At 57.2% G+C, this 26,325-nt stretch overlaps 1 protein-coding gene across 11 annotated transcripts in view; it reads left to right on the top strand.

Annotated features, from left to right (window-relative positions):
• The first annotated feature begins 993 nt into the window (after positions 1-993).
• The window catches only part of TCF3 (transcription factor 3), a 46,814-nt gene continuing 21,482 nt past the window's right edge, over positions 994-26,325 (top strand). For 3 of the 11 annotated variants that reach the window (XM_077979006.1, XM_077979005.1, XM_077979003.1), the window contains exons 1-6: positions 994-1,035; positions 1,165-1,301; positions 3,263-3,373; positions 7,115-7,187; positions 25,401-25,474; positions 25,688-25,766. In XM_077979006.1, the coding sequence (XP_077835132.1) occupies positions 3,302-3,373; positions 7,115-7,187; positions 25,401-25,474; positions 25,688-25,766 (298 nt within the window). In that variant the 5' untranslated portion in view covers positions 994-1,035; positions 1,165-1,301; positions 3,263-3,301. Of the gene's footprint in view, positions 1,302-3,204; positions 3,374-7,114; positions 7,188-25,400; positions 25,475-25,687; positions 25,767-26,325 lie in introns of those variants that run through there. The other 8 variants (XM_077979004.1, XM_028838652.2, XM_015122374.3 and 5 more) reach the window with 4 other exon arrangements.

The raw sequence follows: 26,325 nt of genomic DNA, 5'->3' as shown, positions 1-26,325 counted from the left end.
CAACTTTTTAAATTATTATTTTAAATTATTTAAAAAATTTTTAGAGATGGGTATAGGGGGGTTTCACTGTGTTGTTCAGGCTATTCTCGAACTCCTGGCCTCAAGCGATCTTCCCGCCTCGGCCTCCCAAAGCGCTGGGATCACAGGTAGGAGCCACCGCGCCCTGCCCTAGGCGGGGTCACTTTTTGCTAAGATGTAGACACGGACTACTAAGAATCAGGAAGCCAGATCTGGCCTGAGTTCTGTCCAAAGTCAGGTCCAAATTCACAGATACCGAGACGGCGACTCGGGTCGGCAAAGGCACTGCGGAGGCTCCCCGTGGAGATCTCTGACCCAGAGCCGGAGCGAGCCTCGGTTTTCCCGCCAGGAAAATGGGTCCGACGTGGCCCCCTCGGGGCCGGGGTACCCGCTCGCACCACTCGGCACGCAGGGCCGGCCCGATCAACACAAATACAACCAAGCCGAAGGGGCCGCGCGGGCGGCCACGCCAACCTGAGAACAAAACTCCAGGACCCACCCCCGCCGCTTCTCGCGGCCTCTCGCTCGCAGAGTCCCGCCTCTGCCGCGGGGCGGGGCCGAAAAGAAACGAGGCGGGGACTCACCACGAATGGCTAGGATCCCCGCCCATCAGACTTTCACGCCTTTCGACTGGCCAGACTGTTCTGTCTTATCTTTCAATCTCACGGGCCTTACTCGCTTGCGTAATAGACTAACTCCACAGCTCGTGTGTGCTTCCGCGGAGGGGGATAGTTCGTGCTTTCTACCTACGTCGTGGCCCGACCGCCCCCTCTGCGCGTCCCCGCTCCCAGGCTCTGGACCTCGCGGGGATTCGGGGTCCTTACGAGGGTGCTCTGGAGGCCCAGCTGTGGCGTTCGGTCCCGAGCCGCCCGGAGATGGCGGAGGGATCCGCGTGGGACGCCGGGCGGGGCACGCGGGGGCGGGGCAGAGGCGGGGCCTGCGCGGGGCGGGGCGGGGCGTCGCGGGGCGGGGGGCGGAACATGTCTCCCGCCGCAGGAAGATGAGGCAGCGGCGGCGGCTGCGGGCGTAGCGGGCCGGAGCGACGCGGCGGCGGGCACCGCGGGCACCGCGAACGCCGCTGCCCCAGGGGCGCCCCGGCCGGCCGCGCGCACGGGCCCCGCGGGACGGGCCACGCGGGGGTGGGAGGGGCCCGGGCCACGCGCGCCGCCGCCGCCGCCCACGCGCGACCCTCGGGGGCCCGGCCGCGACGCCCCTTTGTCCGGGGGGGGCCCCGCTTCATGCCACCGCCCCCCACGCGCCGCGTGCCCGGCCGCGCCCAGCAGGTGAGCCCAGCGGGGGGCGGGGGGCGCGCCTGGGACCCCCGCGCTTTGTGCCCAGGGGACCCCGTCCCGCCTCGCGCGCGTTTTTGGGGGTCGCGGAGGAAGTCGGAGCGGGGGCAGCCTCGGGGGGCGCCCCGCGGCCCGGGAGTCATTGTTCTCCAACTTCGCGCGGCGCCGGGGGGGCGGCGACGTGGAGGGGCCCGGAGCTCGCCAGGCCCGCGCCGCCCCCGTCGGGCCGGGCACTTCGGGAAACTTTGCGCAGCCCTGGGCGGGGGTGCGGGGGGCGCCGGACGGGCTATGCAACTTGGGCGCGAGGACCGCCCCCCCCCAACCCGGGCGCACGGGGACCCCGGGGCGCCCCCTTTTTCGGGTAGAGGGGGCCCGGCCCGGGCGCCGGAGTTTGTGGGGGGAGCGCGCGGGAGGGGCGTCCTTTTGTCTGCGCGGGGAAGGTGCCGCGCGCTGCAGGCGCTGGTCGGGGCCGGGCGGGCCGCGGGGGGGGCGCGCGGGGAACATCTGCTCCGCGTTAATGCGGGGCGAGGCGGCGGCCGCGCTGCGAGCTTCAAAGGCTCCCGGGTCGCGCCGCCTGCACCGGCTGCGGGGGGGGAGGGGGTCCGGCTTCCCGGGCCGTCCCCCCCCCGCCCCCGGGGAAAAAGGCGTTTCAGGGCTCCCCCCTTCGGCGCCGCGCAAAGTGGCTTCGAACATCCTCCAAGTCTCTCAAAGTCCTTGGGACGCCCCAGAAGTCTTCCAGCTCCCCTAGAATGCCCGTTTCAGCTCGCCACCCCCCCCAACTAAGTCTGTCTTAAAATCGGTTTCAACTACCCCACGAAAAAGTGCGGTTTCGTAGTCCTCAAAAAAAGTCAGTTTCACACGCCCTCCAAAAAAGAAAAAAACTGAGCGGGGGAGGGGCTGCGCTGGGGCGCCCGCTTCACACCCGGCCTCCAGTTGGCAGACAAAGAGGGGATTTCTCTGCTGCCTAAGTTGGGTCTCCCTCGTCCTCGGAGGCCCCTCCCCACCCCCAGCCTTGGAGGTATCTCCCGGGCTGCCCCCGTCCCCACCTGGGGACCCCTGGGGAAAGTCGAGACTGGAGGGGCCTGGAGTGCATTTCTTTGGGACGGAGATTTTTCTCTGTACCTTTTTCTGGGGGTGGAATGGGTCCTGGCAGGTGGATCCCCCATCCGCCATTCTAGAATGGCGGGGGCACCCTGGTCTTGGGACCCTCTCCCCGCTCAGGGAGGGCGGGTGAGGGATGTTGTCAAAGTTTTGCTTAAAAATAATTCCCGGATACATCGTGACAGTAAAGCAACCTAGGGTTGTTTTTTTTCTTTTTTGAACACTGTTAGGGTTTTTTAGGGGGAGGGAGATTGAGGGTGGAGGGAAGCTTTACTGGTCCCTGCATAGAGTGCGCCCCCCCACTTTAAGTTGTGAAGCTTGTAAAAGAGTTTCGTGGTTTTCTGACTTGTGGATTTCCTTCATGTCGAATTTGGGGGCGACCTTGTCTTCAACGGGCTGTGACGTCTGGGTGGGGGGATCACCAAATTTCCCTCGGAGTGAGGTAGGGCCGGGCTGTTCCTCCTCTTCCCAGGGGAGTAGGGGGGCCTCAGAGGAAACCCGGGGGTGGTTGGAAATGAGAGACGTGGGGAAAGGAGAGGTTCTGGCTGCCCTGCGTGCAGTTTAAACTTGGCAACTTGACGCCCTGGTGGTCTCTGGGGGAGTTAGGGAGTTTATATTTGCACACCCTCCCCCCATTTTTCAGACTCCCGGTGGCCTCTGGGGAGGGCTCTACGGGGACCCAGACTCTGGAATTCCATCTTCCCTGCCCCTGCTCCCAGGGCTCCGCTGGAACTCAGACCCCAGGGCAGTTGAGGGTTTTTTAGGCGGCTTCCCCACTCTGTGTTTTGGCCACTCACACCTCTTTTCTCCTCCCTGTTTCTCCCTGTCCATCTGTCCCCACGTCCACCATGCAGGGTTTCCAGGCCTGAGGTGCCCGCCCTGGCCCCAGGAGAATGAACCAGCCGCAGAGGATGGCGCCTGTGGGCACAGACAAGGAGCTCAGTGACCTCCTGGACTTCAGCATGGTGAGCCAGGACCCCTGCCCAGCCCCCGACACCCCTTTGCCCCACAGTTCACGGGAAGGTTTTCAGGGCACAGTGTTTGCTGAATACGTCAGCGATGGAGCCTCAGCTGTTTGGATGGGAGGCTCCGGTGGGGCTGGGGGTGTGCGTTGCTCTGGCAGGAGGCTGACACCGCAAGGCAGTGGGTGCGCCATGGGGATCTCACCCGGACGCAGCATGCTACAGTCCACTGCTGTACAAATGGGGAAAGTGAGGCCTCAGGGGCGTGGTCCTGGGCCCCCAGCTTGGCTGGGTAAGCCAGCTCCGGCCTTGATCTTCTGATCTGTAAAATGGACCTGATCAGGGTCGCTTCCTCCATTGAAGATACAAAAATTAAAAGTTAAGTAAAAGGCCACTGCGCTCCAGCCTGGATGACAGTGAGACCCTGGAGACCTTGTTTCAATAATTGGAAGGGGGCTGGGCACAGTGGTTCCCCCCTGTCATTCCAGCACTTTGGGAGGCTGAGGCGGGAGGATCGCTTGAGGCCGGGAGTTCCAAGTCCAGCCCAGGCAACATAGTGAGACCCCGTTTCTCAAAAAACCAAAACAAAACAAAGCAAAAACAAAACTCAAAAAATTAGCTAATAGAGGTGGTATATGCCTGTGGTCCCAGCTACGCGGGAGGCTGAGGCAAGGAGGATCACTTGAGCCCTGGAGGTGGAGGCTGCGGCGAGCTGTGATCGCGCCACTGCTCTTCCTCCGGGGCGATAAAGACCACTCCTCAAGGAAAAAAGGAGGGGGTGCCTATTACTGAGCAGAAAAGCCTGCATGAACAGGGTGGGCACCACCTTCCCCACACAGGACTGCCCTGGTGGGCAGAGGACACGGGCATGAAACCGACTGTGTGTTTAATTAGTCACACGTGGGTGCTGAAGTTAAGATGCCAGGAGCCGGGCTTGGGCCAGGAGGAGGCCGGGTTAGGATTGAGTGGGAATTTGTGGGCCACTCAGCAGACGGCAGCGCCACCATTGTGCCTGTCACGGTTATCACCTCGGAGCAGGCAGGCCCGGTGGGGAGGGTGGGGCGGCTCCCTCAGAGTCTCAGGTTGTTGGGTCTGACCCTGAAAGGCCCATTTTCCAGCTGGGTAGATGGAGGCTCAGAGGGTGCTGGTCCTCAGAAGTCACAGGGCCCAGGCAGGTGCAGTGAGGCTGGAATGCCGGAGCGCCCTGGGGTACCGGGTGCTGTGAAGGCCTGGGGCCTCGGTTTACCTGCCGTCGCAGTGGGGCTGTGTGTTGCGGATTCCTGGAGAAGCCCAGGGACCTTGGTTTGTTTCTTCTGGCCTGTCTGCAGATGTCCTTAAATCCTGCTCCCACTACCCCATGCCCAGTAGCAGCGTTTGGGGTTGAAACAGGTTGGAGGAGGGCACTTTCAGTCTGAATTTAACCCTCCCCCATGTGAGGCGCAGGCCCCTGAGGTCTGTCAAAAACAAAAGTCCCCAAACTGAAACAACACCGGCCACCCTGTGGAAAAAAACAGCCCAAAGGCTGGAGGGCCCAAGGCTGCGGAAGGACCATGCTGGTATTTTTAAGCCGCGTTTTATTTTTGCCTCCCTGGCTGAGTAACCCGAGGTGCAGTTGGGTTGTTTTTTGTTAAACTGACAAGTCACAGACCGCTGGGCTGGAACAGAACGGCGGTGTTTTGGGGGGAGGGGGCACAGGTTCAGCCCCAGGACCTGGCTCCTCACCTCCAGCCACTCAGCACATCTCCCCGTCCCAGGTCGGAGCCAGCAGCCCTGTTCCCAGATGAGGAAACAGGCTGGGAGCAGCGAGGTGCCCGTCCTCTCTGGGCGTCCCCCCTCTGGCTTTACCCACAACTGGAGTTTCACCTGCCTGGCCAGGACAGGGAGGCAGAGGCGGCCCCCATGACTGCCCGCAGCCCTGCTCTGTTCCTGCATACCTGCCCTCTGCCCCCGTCCCAGAAACTGAGTCCTAAGGGGAAGCACTTCCCTGGACCAGATTTCGCGTAAAACGAGAGAACGGGGGACTCGGTTCTCTGGTTCTTGAGGGAGAACGCTAACCCAGGCTGTTCCCAGCGCGCCTTGGTCCTGCCCCAACCCAGGCTAGCTTTGTCGGGAAAGAAGGACCTGCCGGCGCTGGCCTGGGCTGACATGCTCTACCTGGGTCCCAGGCAGTCCCTGGGCCTGAGTCGGGGGCTTCAGGGATGAAGGGGGAGCGAGTTCCTGGGACCAAGGCTGTTGGAAGCCAGCTCCCCAGACCCTGCCGCGTGCAAGACTCCCATGGGAGCTTGGGTTTTCCCACGCAGCCAGAGCCCTGAGTCCATTTCTCAGAAGAGGAAACCGAGGCTCCAAGGGGTGCAGGGGCTGTTCTGGGCTGCTCACGAGGTCCACGGAGCCCAGAGGACACGGCCCGGTACCCCGTGGCCCATGCCACCTTGGTGCAGCGCTGATGTCGTAGGGGACGAAGCAGGTGAAAACGCAGTGGGCTGCAGCTCCTTCCACGGGCTCGCCCAGGCCTGCTCGTCCCCCACAGCAGGCCTCTGTTTCCCAAATGGGAGGGTGGCCCTTGGAAACCAGGGTCCTGGGGAGGCTGGGCACACCCGAGCCTGCGGGAGGGGGTGCGGTCCTGGGCGAACCCTGCCTGCAGCCCGGGCACCACTCCTACCCGCAAGGCCGTTCTTCCTCTCCAGGGCCAGGGGAGAATGTGGCCTCCGTTTCCTCTTCTGTAGGACCAGGGAGTGGGGGACAGAACCCCGCTTCCTGGGTCCCCTTTGGACTGGAGGATTGTGGCCACAGACGCTGTGCCTTCGCCTCCTGGCTGGCCGCCTGGGGAAGGTGTTGGGGATCTTGGCCGCTCCTCAAAAACCGCCTGGCCCTGATTCCAGCCACTTTGATCACTTGAACCCCAGTGGGAGCTTTAAAACGCAGCCCCTTGGGGCAGGGCGGAGGCGTGTGTTTTTTTCTGTGGCAAAAGGGTTTGTTGCTGTTGGCTTTCCGGTTAATGCTGCTGAGCCAGTTAATCTTTAGGGACTTAGTGCCCTGGGTACGGGTGAGCCGGGCAGGAGGGGGGTGGCAGTCCCGCACCCCTGGCACCCAGGAGCTGGATCAGCGGTGGGGTGCAGCCTCTGCCCAGCCCCTCCAGCTTCCTGCCGGGCCCCGGGCTCCATTCTGTGTCTTCCTCGACCTGCTGCTTGTCTGAGCCTCGGCTTCCCCTTTGGTCGAGCAAACCCATACCCAGCCCTGGTAGGGGGACAGTGGGCGCCACCCCCTGCTCCAGGGCCTGCCATGCAGGGCCAGTGCGTACACCTGAAACGTGGAGTCAGCCAGGGCTCAGGCATCAGGGACCTCTCCACATGTTCCCTTGTTGAGTGTAAACCTGTCAGTTTTTAGAGCTGAAAGGTAAAGACAACATTGTATCACCGTCAAGAGCTGATAAGTTGCATCCTTTGCCTAAATAGGATACCGCTCCCCCCAGAGCAAACGCAGGGGGAACAGCAGGTTTTCAGTGGCAGGGACTCTGTGCCTGGCAGGGCAGCGGGGTCATCGTTGTCCGGAGTTTTCTCATTCTGGGCGTGGGTGTCCGGGGTGCAGTGTCACTTGAGGGCACAGCAGGACGGGCCGGACCTAGATGGAGCCCAGTCTCAGGTCCCTGGACGTCCCCAGCTCTGCTCCCTGCTTGGGTTGGAGCCCAGGACTGTAGGGTTTGATTTGCTGCCCGCCCCACTCACCTCTCTCCTCCCCTCCCTGCAGATGTTCCCGCTGCCTGTCACCAACGGGAAGGGCCGGCCCGCCTCCCTGGCCGGGGCGCAGTTCGGAGGTTCAGGTAGGATCCCGCCTTCCTGCCGGTGCTCGTGGAGTGAGGAGATCGAGGGTCTGTTGAAGATAGTGCATGGGGTGAGGGGAGGCTGGGGGCAGCAGAGGAGGGAAGGGGCCACAGAGGCCAGGTCAGGCAGCGAGCCTGAGGACCCCTGAAATCAGCTGCCCTTGCCTGTGTGACCTGCCTTGGGAGCCCGAGCCCCTCGTCCCCTTGTCCGTCCGGCGCCTGGAGCCTGGGTCTGGGGGTGGGTGGGGCTTTCTCTTAGAACCAGGGTTGGAGCTGGGCCTGTGTGTGGGTGGGGATCTTGAGCCTCCGTGTCTCCAGTCAATCCACAAGGGGAAAACTGAGGCTCTGGAGGGGCGTGATGTGGGATCCCGGCTCTCACTGGATTCCACCCACCTTGTGAGCCTCGACCGCTTTCATTTAAGCATGTATTAGGCGCTGGCTGTATGCAGGCTCCAGCACCAGGGTGACCGGCCATTGTGGTTTGCCTGGGACAGAAGGGCAGTTCCTGGGACCTGGGGCTTTGAGTGCTGGAACCAGAAACATGCCAGGCTGACCTGGATGAGCGGGTCGCCCTCGCTGATGACATGGCAGTGGGTGGGACAGATAAGGGAGACGTAGGGTCTGGGGGCGGCCTGCACATCACAATCTGGAGCGTGGGTGGGGCCCCCCAGGAAGGTCTCCGCAGAGTGGGTGTCCTGAGGGTGAGAGGAAGGGGCCGTGGGAGGATGAAGGGAAGCGTTTGCCAGGTAGAGGGAACAGCCCATACGGACACCCTGTGGTGGGACCGGCCGGTGGGGTGGGGTAGGAGGCGCTGTGTTCATTACAGGTGCGGCAGGGAGCCCTGGATGGTTGTGAATGGAGAGAGGGTCTAGTCTGATGTGCATTTGGGTGGCCCAGCCTGGCTGTCGACAGGATTTGATGGGGGAGACTGGGGGTGGGTGCCCCCGATGCTGCTTCAGAGCCACGGGTCTCTTTGTGGACATCAGCATCTTTCCGGGGAGTGGGGGCCTCGGGATTGGGGCCTCTGAAGCTGTGTCCGTCCTGCCTCTGGGATCTGGGGAGAAAGTGCCATCTCACAGTTGTCTCCAGAATCCCCCGGGGGTGGACCCTGGCTGGAGTCTTGGGGTTTTTTGAGTGGTGGGCAAGGGGGGGTCTGTACTTAGGCACCTGTACCCCCGCACGGAGACACATCGCTTTGCTGCCCCCACTGCCTCACACTGGCCTTCCCCTCTGCCTGAGGAAGTGGCCGCAGGGCTGGCCGGAATATGCTCCTGAGGCATGGAAATCCCCAAACACCACCCTGCCAGCCCCCCGGAAACAGCCCCAGGAACCGGACATGCTGACGCTTCCTTGTGTGAGACAGAGGGTCAGGCCTTGGGGGCTTCCTGGAGGAGGAGGCGCAGCTACCAGGGCCATACACCCTCATTCTCCTGGGCCTCTGCCTGGGCTTACAGCAGGCCCTGGTGGGGAGGGTGGGGTGGGATGCGTCTTCCCTTATCCCCTGTCCTCTCTCACCCCCTCAGCCCTGGCGCGGACCCCTAGCTGTGAAACTGGTGCCGGGGTAGCCAGAGCTGTGGTGTGTGGACCGCCTGGTCCTGAGAATGCTCCCTCTGGGATTGCCTCTGCCTGGACGCCCAGCCCGGTCCCAACAAGAACGCTGTGAATGTTTACAGATTGATTTTCTGTGGTTCCCACAGAGTCTCGTGCCATGCCCTGGCCCTGCCCAATATTGCAGGTTGGGAGTGTCTCGCCTTGTGCCCCCACACATCAGGGAGGCTGCGGAGGGCCCAGTGAGGCCCAGTATGTTGCATTTCTTGCCTTCGAGGGACGTGATGTGGCTGCTGCAGTGCAGGACCCCCCAGCTCCTGGACACAGCGGGGTGACCCCTCCCAGTTCAGTCCGTGTATTAACGCCTGCCTGAGCCTGGGGTGGTGCAGGATGCAGAGCCCCAAGGCCTGAGTTGGTGGCACCCTCATCACTGCCTCCACTCCCCCAGGCCCACAGGTGCGGCCCTTCCGAAGCTCCCGCAAGATGGGCTCCTGTTCTGTTCCCTCGTCAGGTTCAGCCAGTCCGTGGGTGCGAGCGGCGGAGGGATCCCGGCAGGGCCGGGAGCTGCAGTAACTCATTTCCCCTCTCCCGGCTTTTCCTCTCTAAGGACCCGGGGAGAGAGGAGTTTGGGGCTCATTAGCAGGATGGAGCCCCGGAGCTGTGGGATCCCTTCCCAAACCTTGGCTTCTTGCTGGAACAGTGGGTGCAGCTTCCTTCCAGGCGGGGCCCAGTTGGCTTCAGGGACCCCGCCCTTCGCCAGGAGTCCCCAGCGCTGATGGGGTCCCCCAGCCGCGTTCTCCACCTTGGCCCCTTCCTCATGCGTCCTATTCTAGCACCCTTTTTAAGTCGCTTTTCTTTTCTTTTTTTTTTGAGACGGAGTCTCGCTCTGTCGCCCAGGCTGGAGTGCAGTGGCCGGATCTCAGCTCACTGCAAGCTCCGCCTCCCGGGTTTACGCCATTCTCCTGCCTCAGCCTCCCGAGTAGCTGGGACTACAGGCGCCCGCCACCTCCCCCGGCTAGTTTTTTTATTTTTTAGTAGAGACGGGGTTTCACCGTGTTAGCCAGGATGGTCTCGATATCCTGACCTTGTGATCCGCCCGTCTCGGCCTCCCAAAGTGCTGGGATTACAGGCTTGAGCCACCGCGCCCGGCCTCACTTTGCTTTTCTTAAATTCATTTGCAAGGAATCTTTAGATTTGAGAAGCAGAAACCCAGGTGAAAGGTGTCCCTGAAAATTAATTAGACATAAGCTTTACCCTGTGAAGGTCTACCTGTTCTTCGATATTTATTAATACGTAAAAATTGGTGTCGAGAGAGGAGTTAGGTACTGGGGGAGGTGGCTTACGCCTTTAATCCCAACACTTTGGGAGGCCAAGGCAGGAGGATCACTTGAGGCCAGGAGGTCAAGGCTGCAGTGAGCTGTGATTGAGCCACTCCACTCCTGCGTGGGTGATTGTGAGACCCCAATTCAAACAAACAGAAAAGGGCGGGACACAGTGGTTCTGCCTATAATCCCAGCACTTTGGGGGACCAAGGCAGAAGGATCGCTTGAGCTCAGGAGTTCGAGACCAGCCTGGGTAACACAGCAAAACCCCATCTCTACTAAAAATACAAAACTTAGCTGGGCATGGTGGCGCACACTTGTGGTCCCACCTACTTGGGAGGCTGAGGCAGGAGGATTGCTGGAGCCTGGGAGGCAGAGGTGGCAGTGAGCTGAGATCACGCCACTGGTCTGCAGCCTGGGTGACAGAGCCAGACCCTGTCTCAAAACAAAAACAAAGCAAAAAAGGCATTAGAGATGAATGAATAGGAAACCAAGATTTTCTGGTTGTCTGGATTGGAAGACATTTAAAACGGAAATAATTTTTGTACGCCTTCTCCTGCCCACCGCCTCCCATTTTTGGAAACCCTCAGGCACAGGTCCCTGAGTGACAGCTCATCTTCTGCCAAAAAAGACAGGATCTGAGGCCATGAGAGACACCAGGAAATTGCTTATTGACAGACGAAAGGAAAGTTCTTTCCTAGTTTTCATTTCCTGGTCGCTTTCTCTGTCCGTGTGATCGTAAGTTTGACACACGCTCAGAGTGAAAATCCACAGAACGGCACCTGCGGATTCTGATTGAGAGAAAACACTGGAGGAACCCGGCGCACGAGTTATTTCCTCCGGGCGCGTGTCTGGGAGTGGGACTGCTAGGTCCGTGGATGTGTTTTCACATTGAAAACGTCCCTTGTGAGGTCGGGTGCGGTGGCTCATGCCTGTAATCCCAGCACTTCTGGAGGTTGAGGCGAGAGGCGAGAGGATTACCTGGGGCCAGGAGTGTGAGACCAGCCTGGCCAACGTGGTGACAGCGTGGCGTCTCTCATTTAATAGGTGACAAAGATCATGTCCTTTTGCCTGCCACTCATTTGATGAATAGAGGGTGGTGGTCTTTTTGGAAGGGGGTTGACCCTGTGAATGGCTTTTTGGTGAATTTTCTGTTACTCTCTTGAGCCCTCGTCCTTGAAGTTGATCCGTTTTTTATTCTGAAGTCATTCGGGATTCACGGGAAGTGGCAGAGTGTTCGCCTCTCACCCAGCTACCCGCAGTCCAGCCACCTGCAGTCCGGCCACCCCCAGCCCAGCCACCCCCAACCCAGCCACCCCGGGGGTACTGTCCCACCCACCCATGGTGCCGCATCAGACCTAGGAAGCCGACGTGGGTGCCATCCACAGATCCTCGTCAGATTCCACTGGCTTTACACGCACGTGTGTGTGTGTAGTTCTGTGCAGTTTTGAGACATGCACCTTCCTTAAGCCTGGGAATCAGCAATCTGTTCTTCATCTCTACAATTTTTTTTTTTTTTAAGACCGGGTCTCACTCTTAAGAAAAGTGAGTGCACTGGAGTGCAGTGGTGCAGTCATAACACACTGTAGCCTTGAACTTCTGGGCTCAAGTGATCCTCCCACCTCAGCCTTGTGAGCAGCTGGGACCACCTAGCTAATTAAAAAATGTATTTATTTTGTAGAGGGCTGGGTCAGCAGCTCACACTAGTAATCCCAACACTTTGGGAGGTCGAGATGGGAGGATCACCGGAGCCCAGGAGTTCAAGACCAGCCTGGGCAACAGGGAGAAACCCTTTCTCTGTTTAAAAAAAAAAAAAAATTTTTTTCAACTGGATGTGGTGACTCACACCTATCATCCCAGCATTTCGGGAGGCCAGGGTGGGTGGATCACATGAGACCAGGAGTTCAGGACCACCATAGTCAACATGGCGAAACTCCCGTCTCTACTAAAAATAATAAAAATTAGGTGGACGTGGTGGTGCATGCCTGTAATCCCAGCTATTCAGGTGGCTAAGGCATGGAAAGCACTTGAACCTGGGAGGCGGAGGTTGCAGTGAGCTGAGATTGCGCCACTGCACTCTGGCCTGGGGGACAGAGGGAGAGCCTGTCTGGAGAAGAAAAAAAAATTGTATACATGGGGTCTTGCTGTGTTCCCCAGGCTGATCTTGAATTCATGAGCTCAAGTGAACCTCCCACCTCAGCCTCCCGGAGTGCTGCAATTACATGTGTGAGCCACTGTGCCCAGCCCAATTTTTCACTTTTTGAGTATTTTGTGTAAATGGAATCCTGTAGTTTGCAATCTTCTGAGATTAGCTTTGATTCTGTTAGGTTAGCATAATTCCCTGGAGATCCACCCAAGCTGTTGGCTGTATCATTTTTTTTTCCTTCTTATTGATGCCTCATTAACTTTTTTTTTTTTTTTGAGACAAAGTTTTGCTTTTTTTGCCCAGGCTGGAGTGCAGTGGCGCAATTTCGGCTCACTGCAGCCTCCACCTCCCCAGTTCAAGCGATTCTCCTGCCTCAACCTCCCGAGTAGCTGGGATTGTAGGTGCCTGTCACCACGCCCGGCTAATTTTTTGTAGTTTTAGTAGAGACGGAGTTTGACCACATATGTTGGCCAGGCTGGTCTCGAACTCCTGATCTCTGGTGATCCACCCACCTTGGCCTCTCAAAGTGCTGGGATTACAGGCGTGAGCCACCACGCCTTAACTTTAACTTTTTAACAACTTTTTAACAACATCAGTGGTACAATTTACATCACCTTTTTTTTTCTTTTTTCTTTTTATTTATTTATTTATTTTTTTTTTGAGACGGAGTCTCGCTCTGTCGCCCAGGCTGGAGTGCTGTGGCCGGATCTCAGCTCACTGCAAGCTCCGCCTCCCGGGTTCCCGCCATTCTCCTGCCTCAGCCTCCCGAGTAGCTGGGACTACAGGCGCCCGCCACCTCGCCCGGCTAGTTTTTTGTATTTTTTAGTAGAGACGGGGTTTCACCGTATTAGCCAGGATGGTCTCTATCTCCTGACCTCGTGATCCGCCCGTCTCAGCCTCCCAAAGTGCAGGGATTACAGGCATGAGCCACCGCTTACATCACTGTTTCTTGAGCACTGTGGATTGGACACGAAGCTTGGCTTATTCCCTGGGAATTCACAGTTCTAACAGGTTAGCAAAATAGGTGCAATTATTACCCCGTTTTACTGGTAAAGAAGCTGAAACTTTCCGAACTAACTGCCTTGTGCCGCCTCCCTGTAACGCCCTGTGCCTAACCCTTTATGGTTCTTACTGAATCGCACACGCTATATGGGAAGGATGTTAGTGTTTTGTTTATGTTGCAGCCTTTTTTCTTTTTTCTTGAGACGGAATCTCACTCTGTTGCCCAGGCCGGAGTGCAATGGCGCGATCTCAGCTCACTGCAAGCTCCGTCTCCCAGGTTCACGCCATTCTCCTGCCTCAGCCTCCCGAGTAGCTGGGACTACAGGCGCCCACCACCATGACCGGCTAATTTTTTTTGTATTTTTAGTAGAGATGAGGTTTCACCATGTTAACAAGGATGGTCTCGATCTCCTGACCTCGTTATCCACCCGCCTTGGCCTCCCAAAGTGCTGGGATTACAAGCGTGAGCCCAGCCTGTTGCAGCTTTTTTTCTAACTCTTCGTTTATAAATGTTGATGCAGATTTTTTTTTTTTGAGATGGAGTCTCGCTCTGTCGCCTGGGCTGGAGTGCAGTGGCCGGATCTCAGCTCACTGTAAGCTCCGCCTCCCAGGTTTACGCCATTCTCCTGTCTCAGCCTCCTGAGTAGCTGGGATTACAGGCGCCTGCCACCTCGCCTGGCTAGCTTTTTGTATTTTTTAGTAGAGACGGGGTTTCACCGTTTTAGCCAGGATGGTCTCGATCTCCTGACCTCGTGATCCGCCTGTCTCGGCCTCCCAAAGTGCTGGAATTTCAGGCTTGAGCCACCGCGCCCGGCCTGATGGGGATTTTTAGTTTGTTTTGGTGGCTTACAGGTGTAATTTTCATCTTGCCAAGTCTTTTTTTTTTTTTCTTAAGACAGTCTCACTATCACCAGGCTGGAGTGCAATGGCACTATCTCGGCTCACTGCAATCTCTGCCTCCCAGGTTCAAGCGATTCTCCTGCCTCAGCCTTCCAAGTAGCTGGGACTACAGGCACGCGGCACCATGCCTAACTAATTTTTGTATTTTTAGTAGAGACGGGGTTTCACCACGTTGGCCAGGATGATCTTGATCTCTTGACCTCGTGATCCGCCCGCCTCGGCCTCCAAAGTGCTGGGATGACAGGTGTGAGCCACCGCGCTTGGCCTCTTTTTTTTTTTTTTGTCCCTAAGAGACAGGGTCTCACCATACCGCCCAGGCTAGTCTTGAATCCCTGCTCTTGCTTCAGCCTCCTGAGTAGCTGGAACTACAGGTGTGAGCCACTGCACCCAGCTAATTTATTTCACTTTATTAATCATTTCATTTTCTTACTTTTTTTTGAGACAGAGTTTGGCTCTTATTGCCCAGGCTGGAGTGCAGTGGCACGATCTTGGCTCACCGCAATCTCCACCTCTTGGGTTCAAGTGATTCTCTTGCTTCAGCCTCCCAAGTAGCTGGATTACAGGCACCTGCCACCATGCCCGGCTAATTTTGTATTTTTAGTAGAGACAGGGTTTCTCCACGTTGGTCACGCTGGTCTCGAACTCCTGACCTCAGGTGATCCAACCTCAGGTGATCCAGCCGTCTTAGCCTCCCAAAGTACTTACAGGTGTGACCACCGGCGCCTGGGCATATTTTTTAGCAGATATGGGGTCTCCCTCTGTTGCCCAGGCTGGCCTCAAACTCCGGGGCTCAAGCGCTCCTTTTACCTCCGGCTCCCACAGTGCTGGGACTGCAGGCGGGAGCCGTCATGCTGAACCTCTGATGGATGGTTTTCTGCCCTGGGTGCCCTTCCTGAAGCTCTTTTTAGTTCTGGGTGGGAAGACTCGATCCCTTCGCATGGGCCTGTTCCCACCACCTCAGGGTGAGGAGTAGGCAGCAGAGGGAGTTAGGGGGAGAAAAGCATACCTGTGCATCCCCTGGCAGAGGAAGGGAGTGAGAACAGGTGAGAAGCAGGGGACGGGAGCAGTGAAGGGGTCAGGGTGGAGCTGAGGCTGGGTGAACGTCGGCTCTCCCGTGAGGCTGCTCAGGACACACACCTTGGCCCGGGACCGAGCACCGCTATGGAGAAAAGGAAGGCTGGATGGGCCTGCGAGAGAGCGTCCCTGACGATTCCTGGGGAGAAGCACTTGTCTGCTTTGCTTTAAAAGCCACGCCCTATAAATAAGGACCACATCCTTGTTATAAAAATTGGGTATACCTATTTGGTACAAAGAAAACTTCTAATATGAAAGAAAGGGGCCGGGCGCGGTGGCTCAAGCCTGTAATCCCAGCACTTTGGGAGGCCGAGATGGGCGGATCACGAGGTCAGGAGATCGAGACCATGCTGGCTAACACGGTGAAACCCCGTCTCTGCTAAAAAATACAAAAAATTAGCCGGGCGAGGTGGCGGGCGCCTGTGGTCCCAGCTACTCGGGAGGCTGAGGCAGGAGAATGGCGTGAACCCAGGAGGTGGAGCTTGCAGTGAGCTGAGATCCGGCCACTGCACTCCAGCCTGGGCGACAGAGCGAGACTCCGTCTCAAAAAAAAAAAGAAAGAAAGGAAGGCCGGGCACAGTGGTTCACGCCTGTAATCCCAGCGCTTTGGGAGGCTGAGGTGGGCGGATCACGAGGTCAAGAGATGGAGACCATCCTGGCCAACATGATGAAACCCCATCTCTACTAAAAATACAAAAATTAGCCAGGTGTGGTGGTGGGTGCATGTAGTCCTAGCTACTCGGGAAGCTGAGGCAGGAGAATCACTTGAACAGGGGAGGTGGAGGTTGCAGTGAGCAGAGATTGTGCCACTGCATTCCAGTCTGGTGACAGTGAGACTCCATCTCAAAAAAAAAAAGTATAAGCCATATCCTTTGAGAACAACGTAGTAAAACCAGAAATAAAAGACCAGAAAGCAAAAAATAAACAGCCTCCCTGCTGGGAAGTATCCAGATTCCTTTTTTTTCCAGTTCTTGGGTTAAAGAGGAAATTAAAACGGTTTTGACAATAGACAGAAGTTGGCAGTAAACTCGTAGAAACTGTGAGGTGTGGCCAAAGCCGTGCTTGGGGGAAGAATCATAGTCTTCTGCATTCTCATTATTAGCGCAAGTAGAGCAAAAACAGAAACAGATTAAGCTTTTTTTGTTTGTTTTGAGACAGAGTCTCGCTCTGTCACCCAGGCTGGAGTGCAGGGGCGCGATCTCGGCTCACTGCAAGCTCCGCCTCCCGGGTTCAGGCCATTCTGCAGCCTCAGCCTCCCTAGTAGCTGGTACTACAGGTGCCCGCCACTGCACCCAGCTAATTTTTTGTATTTTTAGTAGAGATGGGATTTCACCGTGTTAGCCAGGATGGTCTCGATCTCCTGACCTTGTGATCCGCCCTCCTTGGCTCCGAAAGTGCTGGGATTACGGGCGTGAGCCACCGCGCCCGGCCTCATTTGGCTGTTTGAAAATGTTTGGAGGCGCCTGTCTTTCCACCTGCGCCAAAGGGCTGGGATTCCAGGCGTGAGCCACCGCACCCCACCCCGTTTGGCTCTTGGATAAGGTTTGGAGGCGCCTGTCTTTCCGCCTGCGCTGGGAGGCCGAGGGCGCCACGGTCCTCAGTGCGCCGACTTTTCGGTGGTTTCTTTGTCCTTGACTCCACTGCCCTGTGCATTTTCTCTCATTGATTTTTCTTCTGGAGGATCTGCTTCATTGGCGAATCAATATTGATCAATTGACTGCTTTTCTCTTTATCGGCATTTCTTCTCTTTCTAAAGTTTTTGGTGACTTTCAGATCGCAGGTCCCCTTTGCTGACTTCTGCCGTCTTCCGTTCCATCACTGGGGTGTTGAGGATTCCGCCCCATGAACCCCATCTCGTTGGTTTCCATAATGCATGTTTTTCTCATATTACTGACATTTGGTTTTATTTTTTGTTTTTTTCTAATTTCGTCTTCAGGTCAGGTTGCTTCAGAGGTTTCTGAGTTCCAAGTTGGAAGTCCCTTCTTGACTTCTAGGTCTCCAATGCCAAAAATCAGCTTTGGCTTAAATGGTAGCTGCTGTTTGGAGGACGCAGAGCTCCTCTGCCGAGGCCGAAACATGGATTATTTTTGTCCTTCGTGAGTACTTGAGGGACAGTTGGATGTGGAGCTGCAAGGCCTTTGAACCGTATTTAGATTTTTAATCTGTTTAATGTCAGGCTGAGAGCAGCACCGTGCCCCTCTGTTCTGTTTGTCGGTTTCTCTGTTGACGTATTTGGATGCCAGGTTTGTAGGCCCTTGTGGGCTGAGACGGTGGGATTTCGTTGTGGGTTGAGCCATCGTCAACAACAAAAAAAACCCTCCCTCGGTTGGTCGTGGTCTCTCACGCCTGTAATCCCAGCACTTTGGGAGCCCAAGGCAGGTGGATCACCTGAGGTCAGAAGTTCAAGACCACCCTGGCCCACATGGTGAAACTCCATCTCTACTGAAATATAAAAAATTAGCCGGGCGTGGTGGCAGGTGCCTGTAATCCCGGCTGCTCGGGAGGCTGAGGCAGGAGAATCACTTGAACCCGGGAGGCAGAGGTTGCGGTGAGCCAAGATGACGCCACTGCACTCCAGCCTGGGCGACACAGCGAGACTCTGTCTCCGAAAAAGAAACCTCCCTTTAATTGAAACTGATACGAATGTTGCGACCCTTCCTTTTTGTTGGCATTGCTTGGCAGCTCTTTGTGCACCTGGTTGTATCTCCTGAGTCGCTTGTTTCAGGACTGTCTTTCGTAGGCATCGTGTTTTTAGCTTAAAGACATGAAGCACCTGTCCGTCTTCATTCTCAGCCATTGCTTCCATCATCTGATTTTATATTTTTGCATCTGTGTGCTTCTGACTCCGGACTGCTTCCCCTGGTGTGTGATTTCTGAAGCTCTGTGCAGCTTTGCGGCTCTGCCAGTGGCCCTTTTCCTAGTTTTGAATAACACGTTTAAGGCCACGATCGAATAGTGGCTAGTATTCTGTATTGTGAATAACACATTAAAACACCGTTTCTCGTGCTCTCAACTTCCGAGGTGAAATCACATCTGCCCCCTTCTGTTGGAAAGTGAAAATTGAGCCTGTGTATTTCTCTTCCCTGCTGGTATTTGCTCTCAGTAAATTGCTACTTTTAAAAAACATTGTCGGCCAGGGGGCGGTGGCTCAAGCCTGTCATCCCAGCACTTTGGGAGGCCAAGACGGGTGGATCACCAGGTCAGGAGATCGAGATCATCCTGGCTAACACGGTGAAACCCCGTCTCTACTAAAAAATACAAAAATCAGCCGGGCGCGGTGGCTCAAGCCTGTAATCCCAGCACTTTGGGAGGCCGAGACGGGCGGATCACGAGGTCAGGAGATCGAGACCATCCTGGCTAACATGGTGAAACCCCATCTCTACTAAAAAATACAAAAAAACTAGCCGGGTGAGGTGGCGGCGCCTGTAGTCCCGGCTACTTGGGAGGCTGAGGCAGGAGAATGGCGTAAACCCGGGAGGCGGAGCTTGCAGTGAGCTGAGATCCGGCCACTGCACTCCAGCCTGGGCGACAGAGCGAGACTCCGTCTCAAAAAAAACCAAAAAGCAAAAAAAAACCCAAAAAAACTAGCCGGGCGAGGTGGCGGGCGCCTGTAGTCCCGGCTACTTGGGAGGCTGAGGCAGGAGAATGGCGTAAACCCGGGAGGCGGAGCTTGCAGTGAGCCGAGATCCGGCCACTGCACTCCAGTCTGGGCGACAGAGCGAGACTCTGTCTCAAACAAAAAAAATTGTGTCTGTTCATAATTGTGTATTTGCATCTTACTAGGAAACACTTGTATCATTCAATGGTGACTGTTACTTATTCTGAGGACCTGAGCAAATGGCAGCTATCTTTTGCCTCAGTGTCCTCATCTGTAGAATGGGGATAATGTAGCCATTGCAAGGATTCAGTGAAATGAGAAAACTCACAAAGTGCCCGCAGAGGGCTTTCCTTGTGTGCCTGTCCTGTTACAGGTTCTAGGAGTCTCTGATTTGTGGTTAAACGTGCTCACCATCTCCTTCATTCTCTAGAACCCCCAGGCTCTGCCATTTCTTTGAGGATCCGTGCGGCTTACAGGTTTAGGACAGTCTTCTGGCTTTTTAGGGTAAATCATTGAACTTCTTGAACTTCATCCTTTATATTCTATGTTGGGTTCCCTCTTGTGTCTCTCTTTTTTTTTCTTTTTTTTTTTGAGACAGAGTCTTGCTCTGTTGCCCAGGCTGGAGTGCAGTGGCGCGATCTCGACTTGCTGCAGGTTCCGCCTCCCGGGTTCACGCCATTCTCCTGCCTCAGCCTCCCGAGTAGCTGGGACTACAGGCCCCCCCCAACCTTGGCCGTCTAGTTTTTGTATTTTTAGTAGAGATGGGGGTTTCACCCTATTGGCCAGGATGGTCTTGATCTCTTGACCTCATGATCTGCCCGCCTCGGCCTCCTAAAGTGCTGGGATTACAGGTGTGAGCCACCGCGCCCGGCCCCGGGTTGGTTTCTGAGCTTGTTTTGAGGGGCAGGTTCTCTGATCCCCACACTCGGGTACCGTATGCTGGTGGTTCCCATAGACATGGAAGCAGGAGCGAGATGGGGGTCTCAGTTATCTCTGTGGTCTCTGAAATTCAAAGCGGGTACGTTTCTCTAGTTGTTACTTATATCTGTGCTCGACGCCCACTCTCGGGTCCAGCTCTGCCCTCGTGGGAAACCCCAGGGCCTTGGGGGAGTGGGGTTGTGAGGCGTCCCCGGTTCTATGGGAGGAGGTTGTCCCCGGTTCCGGCGGAGGAGGTTACGAGGCGCCCCTGGTTCCGGTGGAGGAGGTTGTCCCCGGTTCTATGGGAGGAGGTTGTGAGGCGTCCCCGGTTCCGGCGGAGGAGGTTACGAGGCGCCCCTGGTTCTGGCGGAGGAGGTTGTGAGGCGTCCCCGTTTCTGGTGGAGGAGGTTGTCCCTGGTTCCGGCGGAGGAGGTTGTCCCCAGTTCCGGCGGAGGAGGTTACGAGGCGCCCCGGGTTCCGGTGGAGGAAGTTGTCCCTGGTTCCGGTGGAGGAGGTTGTCCCCAGTTCCGGCGGAGGAGGTTACGAGGCGCGCCGGGTTCAGGTGGAGGAGGTTGTCCCCGGTTCTATGGGAGGAGGTTGTGAGGCGTCCCCGGTTCTGGTGGAGGAGGTTGTCTCTGGTTCTGGTGGAGGAGGTTGTGAGGCGTCCCCGGTTCTGGTGGAGGAGGTTGTCCCTGGTTCTGGTGGAGGAGGTTGTCCCTGGTTCCGGCGGAGGAGGTTGTCCCCGGTTCCGGCGGAGGAGGTTACGAGGCGCCCCGGGTTTCGGTGGAGGAGGTTGTCCCCGGTTCTATGGGAGGAGGTTGTGAGGCGTCCCCGGTTCTGGCGGAGGAGGTTACGAGGCGCCCCTGGTTCTGGCGGAGGAGGTTGCCTGTGTTGCCCACACAGCCTCAGGGTCCCTTTGCCAGAGGGCACATCCTGCCGCTTTAGGGGCTCTGGGGACCCCCACTCTTAGGGTGGTGTGTGGTCTCCACTCACTTTCTGTTCAGCCTCAGGTTTGTCTGCTCACGGGAGGGCCATGGGGCCCTGCTTTGCTGCCCCCACCACCAGACACTGGGGCAGACGGAAGAGGGGCTTCGCGGGATGTCCTCAGCGCCCCAGCAAGGAAGGGCTCTGTGCTGCCCCAGAAACGTTTTCTCCCCGACTCCGGATCCTGAGAATGCTGGGAGTGTGCGCCACAGCCTGCGGCCCCTGACCAAGAAGACAAGTCAGAAAGATAAACCCAGGGCAGCTGCAGCGCGCCAGCCAGGCCTAGGGCATCCTGGTGTTTCACCTTCTCCCGTAGCTTGAACTTAGATAAAATGGAGGCTGGGCCTGCTGGCGCACGCCTGTGATCCCAGGGCTTTGGAAAATACAAGGTGGGAGGAGCGCTTGAGTACAGGAGTATGAGACCAGCCTGGGCAATGTAGTGAGACCCCATCTCTACCAAAGATTTTTTTTTTTTTTTTTTTTTTGAGACGGAGTCTCACTTTGTCGCCCAGGCTGGAGTGCAGTGGCCGGATCTCAGCTCACTGCAAGCTCCGCCTCCCGGGTTTATGCCATTCTCCTGCCTCAGCCTCCCGAGTAGCTGGGACTACAGGCGCCGCCACCTCGCCCGGCTAGTTTTTTGTATTTTTAGTAGAGACGGGGTTTCACCATATTAGCCAGGATGGTCTCGATCTCCTGACCTCGTGATCCACCCGTCTCGGCCTCCCAAAGTGCTGGGATTACAGGCTTGAGCCACCGCGCCCGGCCCAAAGATTTTTTTTTTAATTGGCCAGGCATTGTGGCTCATGCCTGTAATCTCAGCACTTTGGGAGTCTGAGGTGGACGGATCACCTGAGGTCTGGGGTTCAAGACCAGCCTGGCCAGCGTGTGAATTACCTGGGTATGGTGGCGGGCTCCTATAGTCCCAGCTATGTGGGAGTCTGAGGCTGGAAAATCACTTGAACCCAGGAGGCAGAGGTTGCAGTGAGCCAAGATCGTGCCACTGCACTCCAGCCTGGGCAACAGCAAGACCTTGTCTCAAGAAAAAGAAAACAATTTTTTTTTTTTTTTTTTTTTAAATAGAGTTTCGCTCTGTTGCCCAGGCTGGAGTGCAGTGGCACGATCTCGGCTCACTGCAAACTCTGCCTCGTGGGTTCACGCCATTCTCCTGTCTCACCCTCTTGAGTAGCTGGTTCTACAGGTACCCGCCAGCACACCTGGCTAATTTTTTTGTATTTTTAGTAGAGACGGGGTTTCACCGTGTTAGCCAGGATGGACTCGGTCTCCTGACCTTGTGATCCGCCCGCCTCGGCCTCCCAAAGTGCTGGGATTACGGGTGTGAGCCACCGTGCCCGGCCGTTAAGTGTAATTTTTAATGCGCTTGAAAAAATGCTGGCCACGTTTCCAGCGGTTTATAGTGTGGCTCCTGTATTGGACAGCAGAGGTGGAGAACATTTTAATTCTCCAGGAAAATGTTCTTGGAAGCAGTTATTTATGAGTGAAATGAAGATGTTGAGGATGGGTGTTTTGGGGGCCTCCGCTGTGTTTCAAGCAATGCTGAGGACAAAGAGGGGCACCAGGCTGGGAAGGGGCTCAGGCAGGGGGCATGGGTGGGGGTCACCTCATGTGTTGGGGAAGAGGAGAGTGACGAGGTCAGGGAAGAGTTTGGTCTTTATCCTGAGGATGACGGGAGCCATGAGAGAGGCTAGAGGGAGGGAGAAGAGCCAAGTTTTGCTTCTAAAGGCTCCATCAGGCTGCCTGAGGATGTCGGCAGAGTTGGGAGGAAGCTGCTGCAGGGACGGGGCTTAACCTGCTGCTGTATAGCTATGGGGCGAGCTGCTGTTCTTTGGGAGGAGGGAAGGTGAGAAGACTCCCAGGACTTTAGCCTGAGCACCTGAGTGGGGGGCTCATTGCAGAGCTGGGGCTACAGGATGAAGTCCCAGGCCCATCTGAAGCCAGACCACCTGGTGGTGTGCTTGAGGGTTTGGCAGGGGCAGTACATAGGGCTGTGCTCAGGGCCCGTGTCCACCAAGAGTTTTGCTTGCCCAGCATGGTAACCCCACTCCTGGTACTGAAGTCTGTCAGTTGGGTTTCTTGTGCAGAGGCAGCTGAAGCCACTTGGGCAGTCTTCTGTATGAAGGTCAGCCAGCCCTCCCCAGAAAGGACCAGGGAGTGAATATTTTTGGCTGTGCAGGACAGATGGTCTCTATTGGAATTATTCAACTCTACTCTTGCAGCAAAAGCAGCCGTAGATAGTACATGGACAAATGGGCACAGTGTGTGCCAATAAAACTTTATTTAAAAAGCAAGCTGGGGGCCAGACTTGGTCCATGTGTACTATTTGCTGATCCCTGCTGCAGACAAATCTCAGTCCTACCCAGTATTTACTGAGCACCTTTTGAAGCCCCCCCTCCCATTTTGCCAGCAAGCCACCAGGCAAGGACCAGTCCCTGGTCCCTCTCAGGAGGGGACCCAACAGGGACTGGGGCTGGGAAGCCACCAGCATTGAGCGTTCCTTGGCCACCGATGGCCTCTCTTGAAGCAGCATCATTCGTTGTTATCCTCATGGCAGCCCAGGCAGGTGGGCAGCTTCCATACCCCTGTGACTGGAATAGGAACCGAAGCCCAAGGGATGGGCAGCTCCTGGGACCCTCTCCCCAGCTCCCCCATGCCGTCCACTTGCAGGCCTCTCCCTGAGGCAGCCAGGCTGGCCCAGGGCAGGAAGGTGCCCTTCCTGGTTAAAACTCCGCAGTGCTTCACCAAAGAGATCACAGAAAACCAGACTCTGACAGCAGCGTCTTACTCTATTAGTACATTTTAATTAGAAAAGGAGCAGGGGATGCATTGTGAATATTCATGGTGGATTATTAAAATGCATAATTAATCGGTGGGGGGATTTTAATAACTATTAATGTGGGGGCTGTCCCTATTTTTGTCATTTCTAGGAGGAGGCAGCCAAGGACTGGGTGAGGGAGGGTTCCCCGAAAGAGCAGATTGAGGCATTGCCTCTGCCAGGGGCCTATTGGAGTGAGCCTCGGGGGCAACCTGGGCATGGGGCCCCAAGGAGGCCCCCCACCATGCCACGCCTTCCAGGGGGTGAGGGCTGGGTGCCAGGAGCCTCCCGTTTGCTCAGTTGGGGGTCTCTGCACCTCCTGGGGAGCGGACTATGGCCAGAGGGGACCAGACAGCGGACAGGTGGCGTATAGGCAAACTGAGGCCCAGAGGGTGCCGGCGCTTTGCCCTCCCACCCACACAGCCAGCGCGCCCTGGCCTCAGCAGCTGCCCTGTTCGCCCGTCCCACATGCAGGACCAGGACCTCGGGGTGCAGATGGCCTAGACCTGACAGCGAATGCCGTGTGGATTCCTGGAGACTACAGGAGCCCCCTGCCTGGCCCCCAGCTCAGCCAAGGCAGCATCCCAGCCCCCTACTCATAATCACATTGGAAATTTTTGATTAGAAAACAAAATCTAAATGAGGCATATGAATATTCATTAGACTTGGAGATTAATATGCATAATTATGCAAATCAGACAGCAATTAAACACCAATACTCCCCGGGGGGAATGATTAACACAAAGGCACCGAAATAGAAGGATGCAATTTGAAAGAAGTTTCTGGTGCCCACGAGCAGGGAGGGCAGAGGGGCGGGGCGGGGGAGCAGAGCTGGGTCCCGCAGCCTGCCGTGTGGAGTCCGCGTGGGGAGAACAGCCTGAGGTTGGGCCTGTCACAGACAGCAGCGCTGGGCTGGGTACCCCAGGCCTGGCTCTTGGGAAGCCCCTGGACTTGAGAGTTGGACATGGACACCCCAAGCCCTTTAAAAGTAGGGCCCGTTTGTAATTCGTTTATGGAGAGGGAAACCAAGGCAGGGCAGTGGCCCCGTGGCCAAGCTGAGGAGGCCCAGGGCTGCTCCTGCTTCTCCAAGGGTGTGCTCTGTGGCCCCCGATGGAAGGGGAAAGGCCCGTCCTGCCCAGGGCAGAAGATTCTGGAGTCCTGGGCGTTGCCTGCGAGTGTTCTGAGAGATAAGGGCCCCGCCCGCCCCGCCCTGGGACCAAGGTCCTCATCCCGTCCCTTGCTGCACCGGCAGCTCCTGCCCCACGCGGGCCTCCGGTGGCACTGGGCTTGTTCCGGGTGACGAGATTCGGCTCCACCCTCATGGGCTGCCAGTCTCCTGCCCAGTGGGGGGGCCTCTGCTGCTGCTTTAGCAAAGGGCGGCCCCACCTCCCGCACTGGCAGTTGGGGACAGGGAGACCCTGGGCCCCCCCAGAGTGCATGGTTCAGCTTCCACACCCTCATGCTCTCATGAGCCTTTCTTGCCGGGTCGGAAGCATCTGCATCTGACACAGACCCCAGCCCACGTAGTCAGGGCTGGGCCAGAGGGAAGGACTTGGGACTGATGGGGAGGAAGCTCGGCGTGAGAGCGAGGTCTCTGCCCAAGGAGGGCATGATGGCTGGGGCTTCAGTGGGTGGGTAGGAGTTTGCCAGCAGAGAGCCAATGGAAGAGTTATTCAAGTTTATGGACCTGTGAATGCTCCGAGTCCCAGGGTGTCTGGGTGTTGACTGCTGACTGGTGTCCTCATGAGTCAGACGGGGTGAGCCTGGGTTAGGAAGGGTTCCACAGGCTCCCTGGGTCCGCTGAGGCTTGCCCCTGAGATGACAGAAACCGAAGCTTTCAGAGCTGGGCAGGCGTGAGGGTGACTTGTAACTCTCTCTGTCCTGCCTGCAGGTCTTGAGGACCGGCCCAGCTCAGGTTCCTGGGGCAGCGGCGACCAGAACAGCTCCTCCTTTGACCCCAGCCGGGTAGGAGCCCCCATGAGGCCTGAGACCCTGAGTTTCCTGTCCCCAGAGTGGGGGGCGGGCGGTGTGGGGAAACAGAATGAGAGAAGGGGCCAGTCTTCCAGGGGTTTGGACCAGGAGACGTGGGTTTGAGTCCTGCCTCTCCAGCTGTAATATGGGGGTAGGGGGCGGATTGTGGAGCCCCAGCACCTCTCATCCCCACCCCGTCTCCCCTAGACCTTCAGCGAGGGCACCCACTTCACTGAGTCGCACAGCAGCCTCTCTTCATCCACATTCCTGGGACCGGGACTGGGAGGTGAGTGCCCGGCCTGGTGCAGTCCCTCTGCCGTGCACAGCTGTGCGGACGTGGGCCTTGGCGTGGTCAGTGCACGCACAGTGCCAGGCAGGTCCCCGGCGTTCACCCAGAGGGTGTCGGACTGCCAAAGCCTCTGCCCGTCCTGGGAGCAGCTGCGGGAGGTGCAGGGGACGCAGCCTGGACTCCCTGGCACGGCGCTCTGCGACTCGGCTTCCCCGCCTGAGTGTAGAGGCAGGGAGGCTGTTCCAGACCCCACTTCCTGGATTTCTTCCTCCTGCTTCCCGGGGAGGGGCCAGCAGGGCCAGCCTGTGCCCGCTGGGAAGTTCTGGAGACTCAGGAAGGCGGCCAGCGTGTGCGGTGGTCAGAGCCTGTGCCCTTCCGCAGACTGCCCGCCCTCTCCCCCTGGGGGGCCCTCCTGTTAACTGAGAGAATCGTGACTCAGGCCGGGCGCGGTGGCTCATGCTTGTAATCCCAGCACTTTGGGAGACCGAGGTGAGTGGATCACCTGAGGTCAGGAGTTTGAGACCAGCCTGGCCAACATGGTAAAACCCTGCCTCTA

This window comes from Macaca mulatta, chromosome 19, assembly GCF_049350105.2.
Source record: "Macaca mulatta isolate MMU2019108-1 chromosome 19, T2T-MMU8v2.0, whole genome shotgun sequence".
NCBI classification, from domain to species: Eukaryota; Metazoa; Chordata; class Mammalia; order Primates; family Cercopithecidae; genus Macaca; species Macaca mulatta.
The sequence above is the reverse complement of the archived record's forward strand: the minus strand, read 5'-3'. Positions and strand labels throughout refer to the sequence as shown.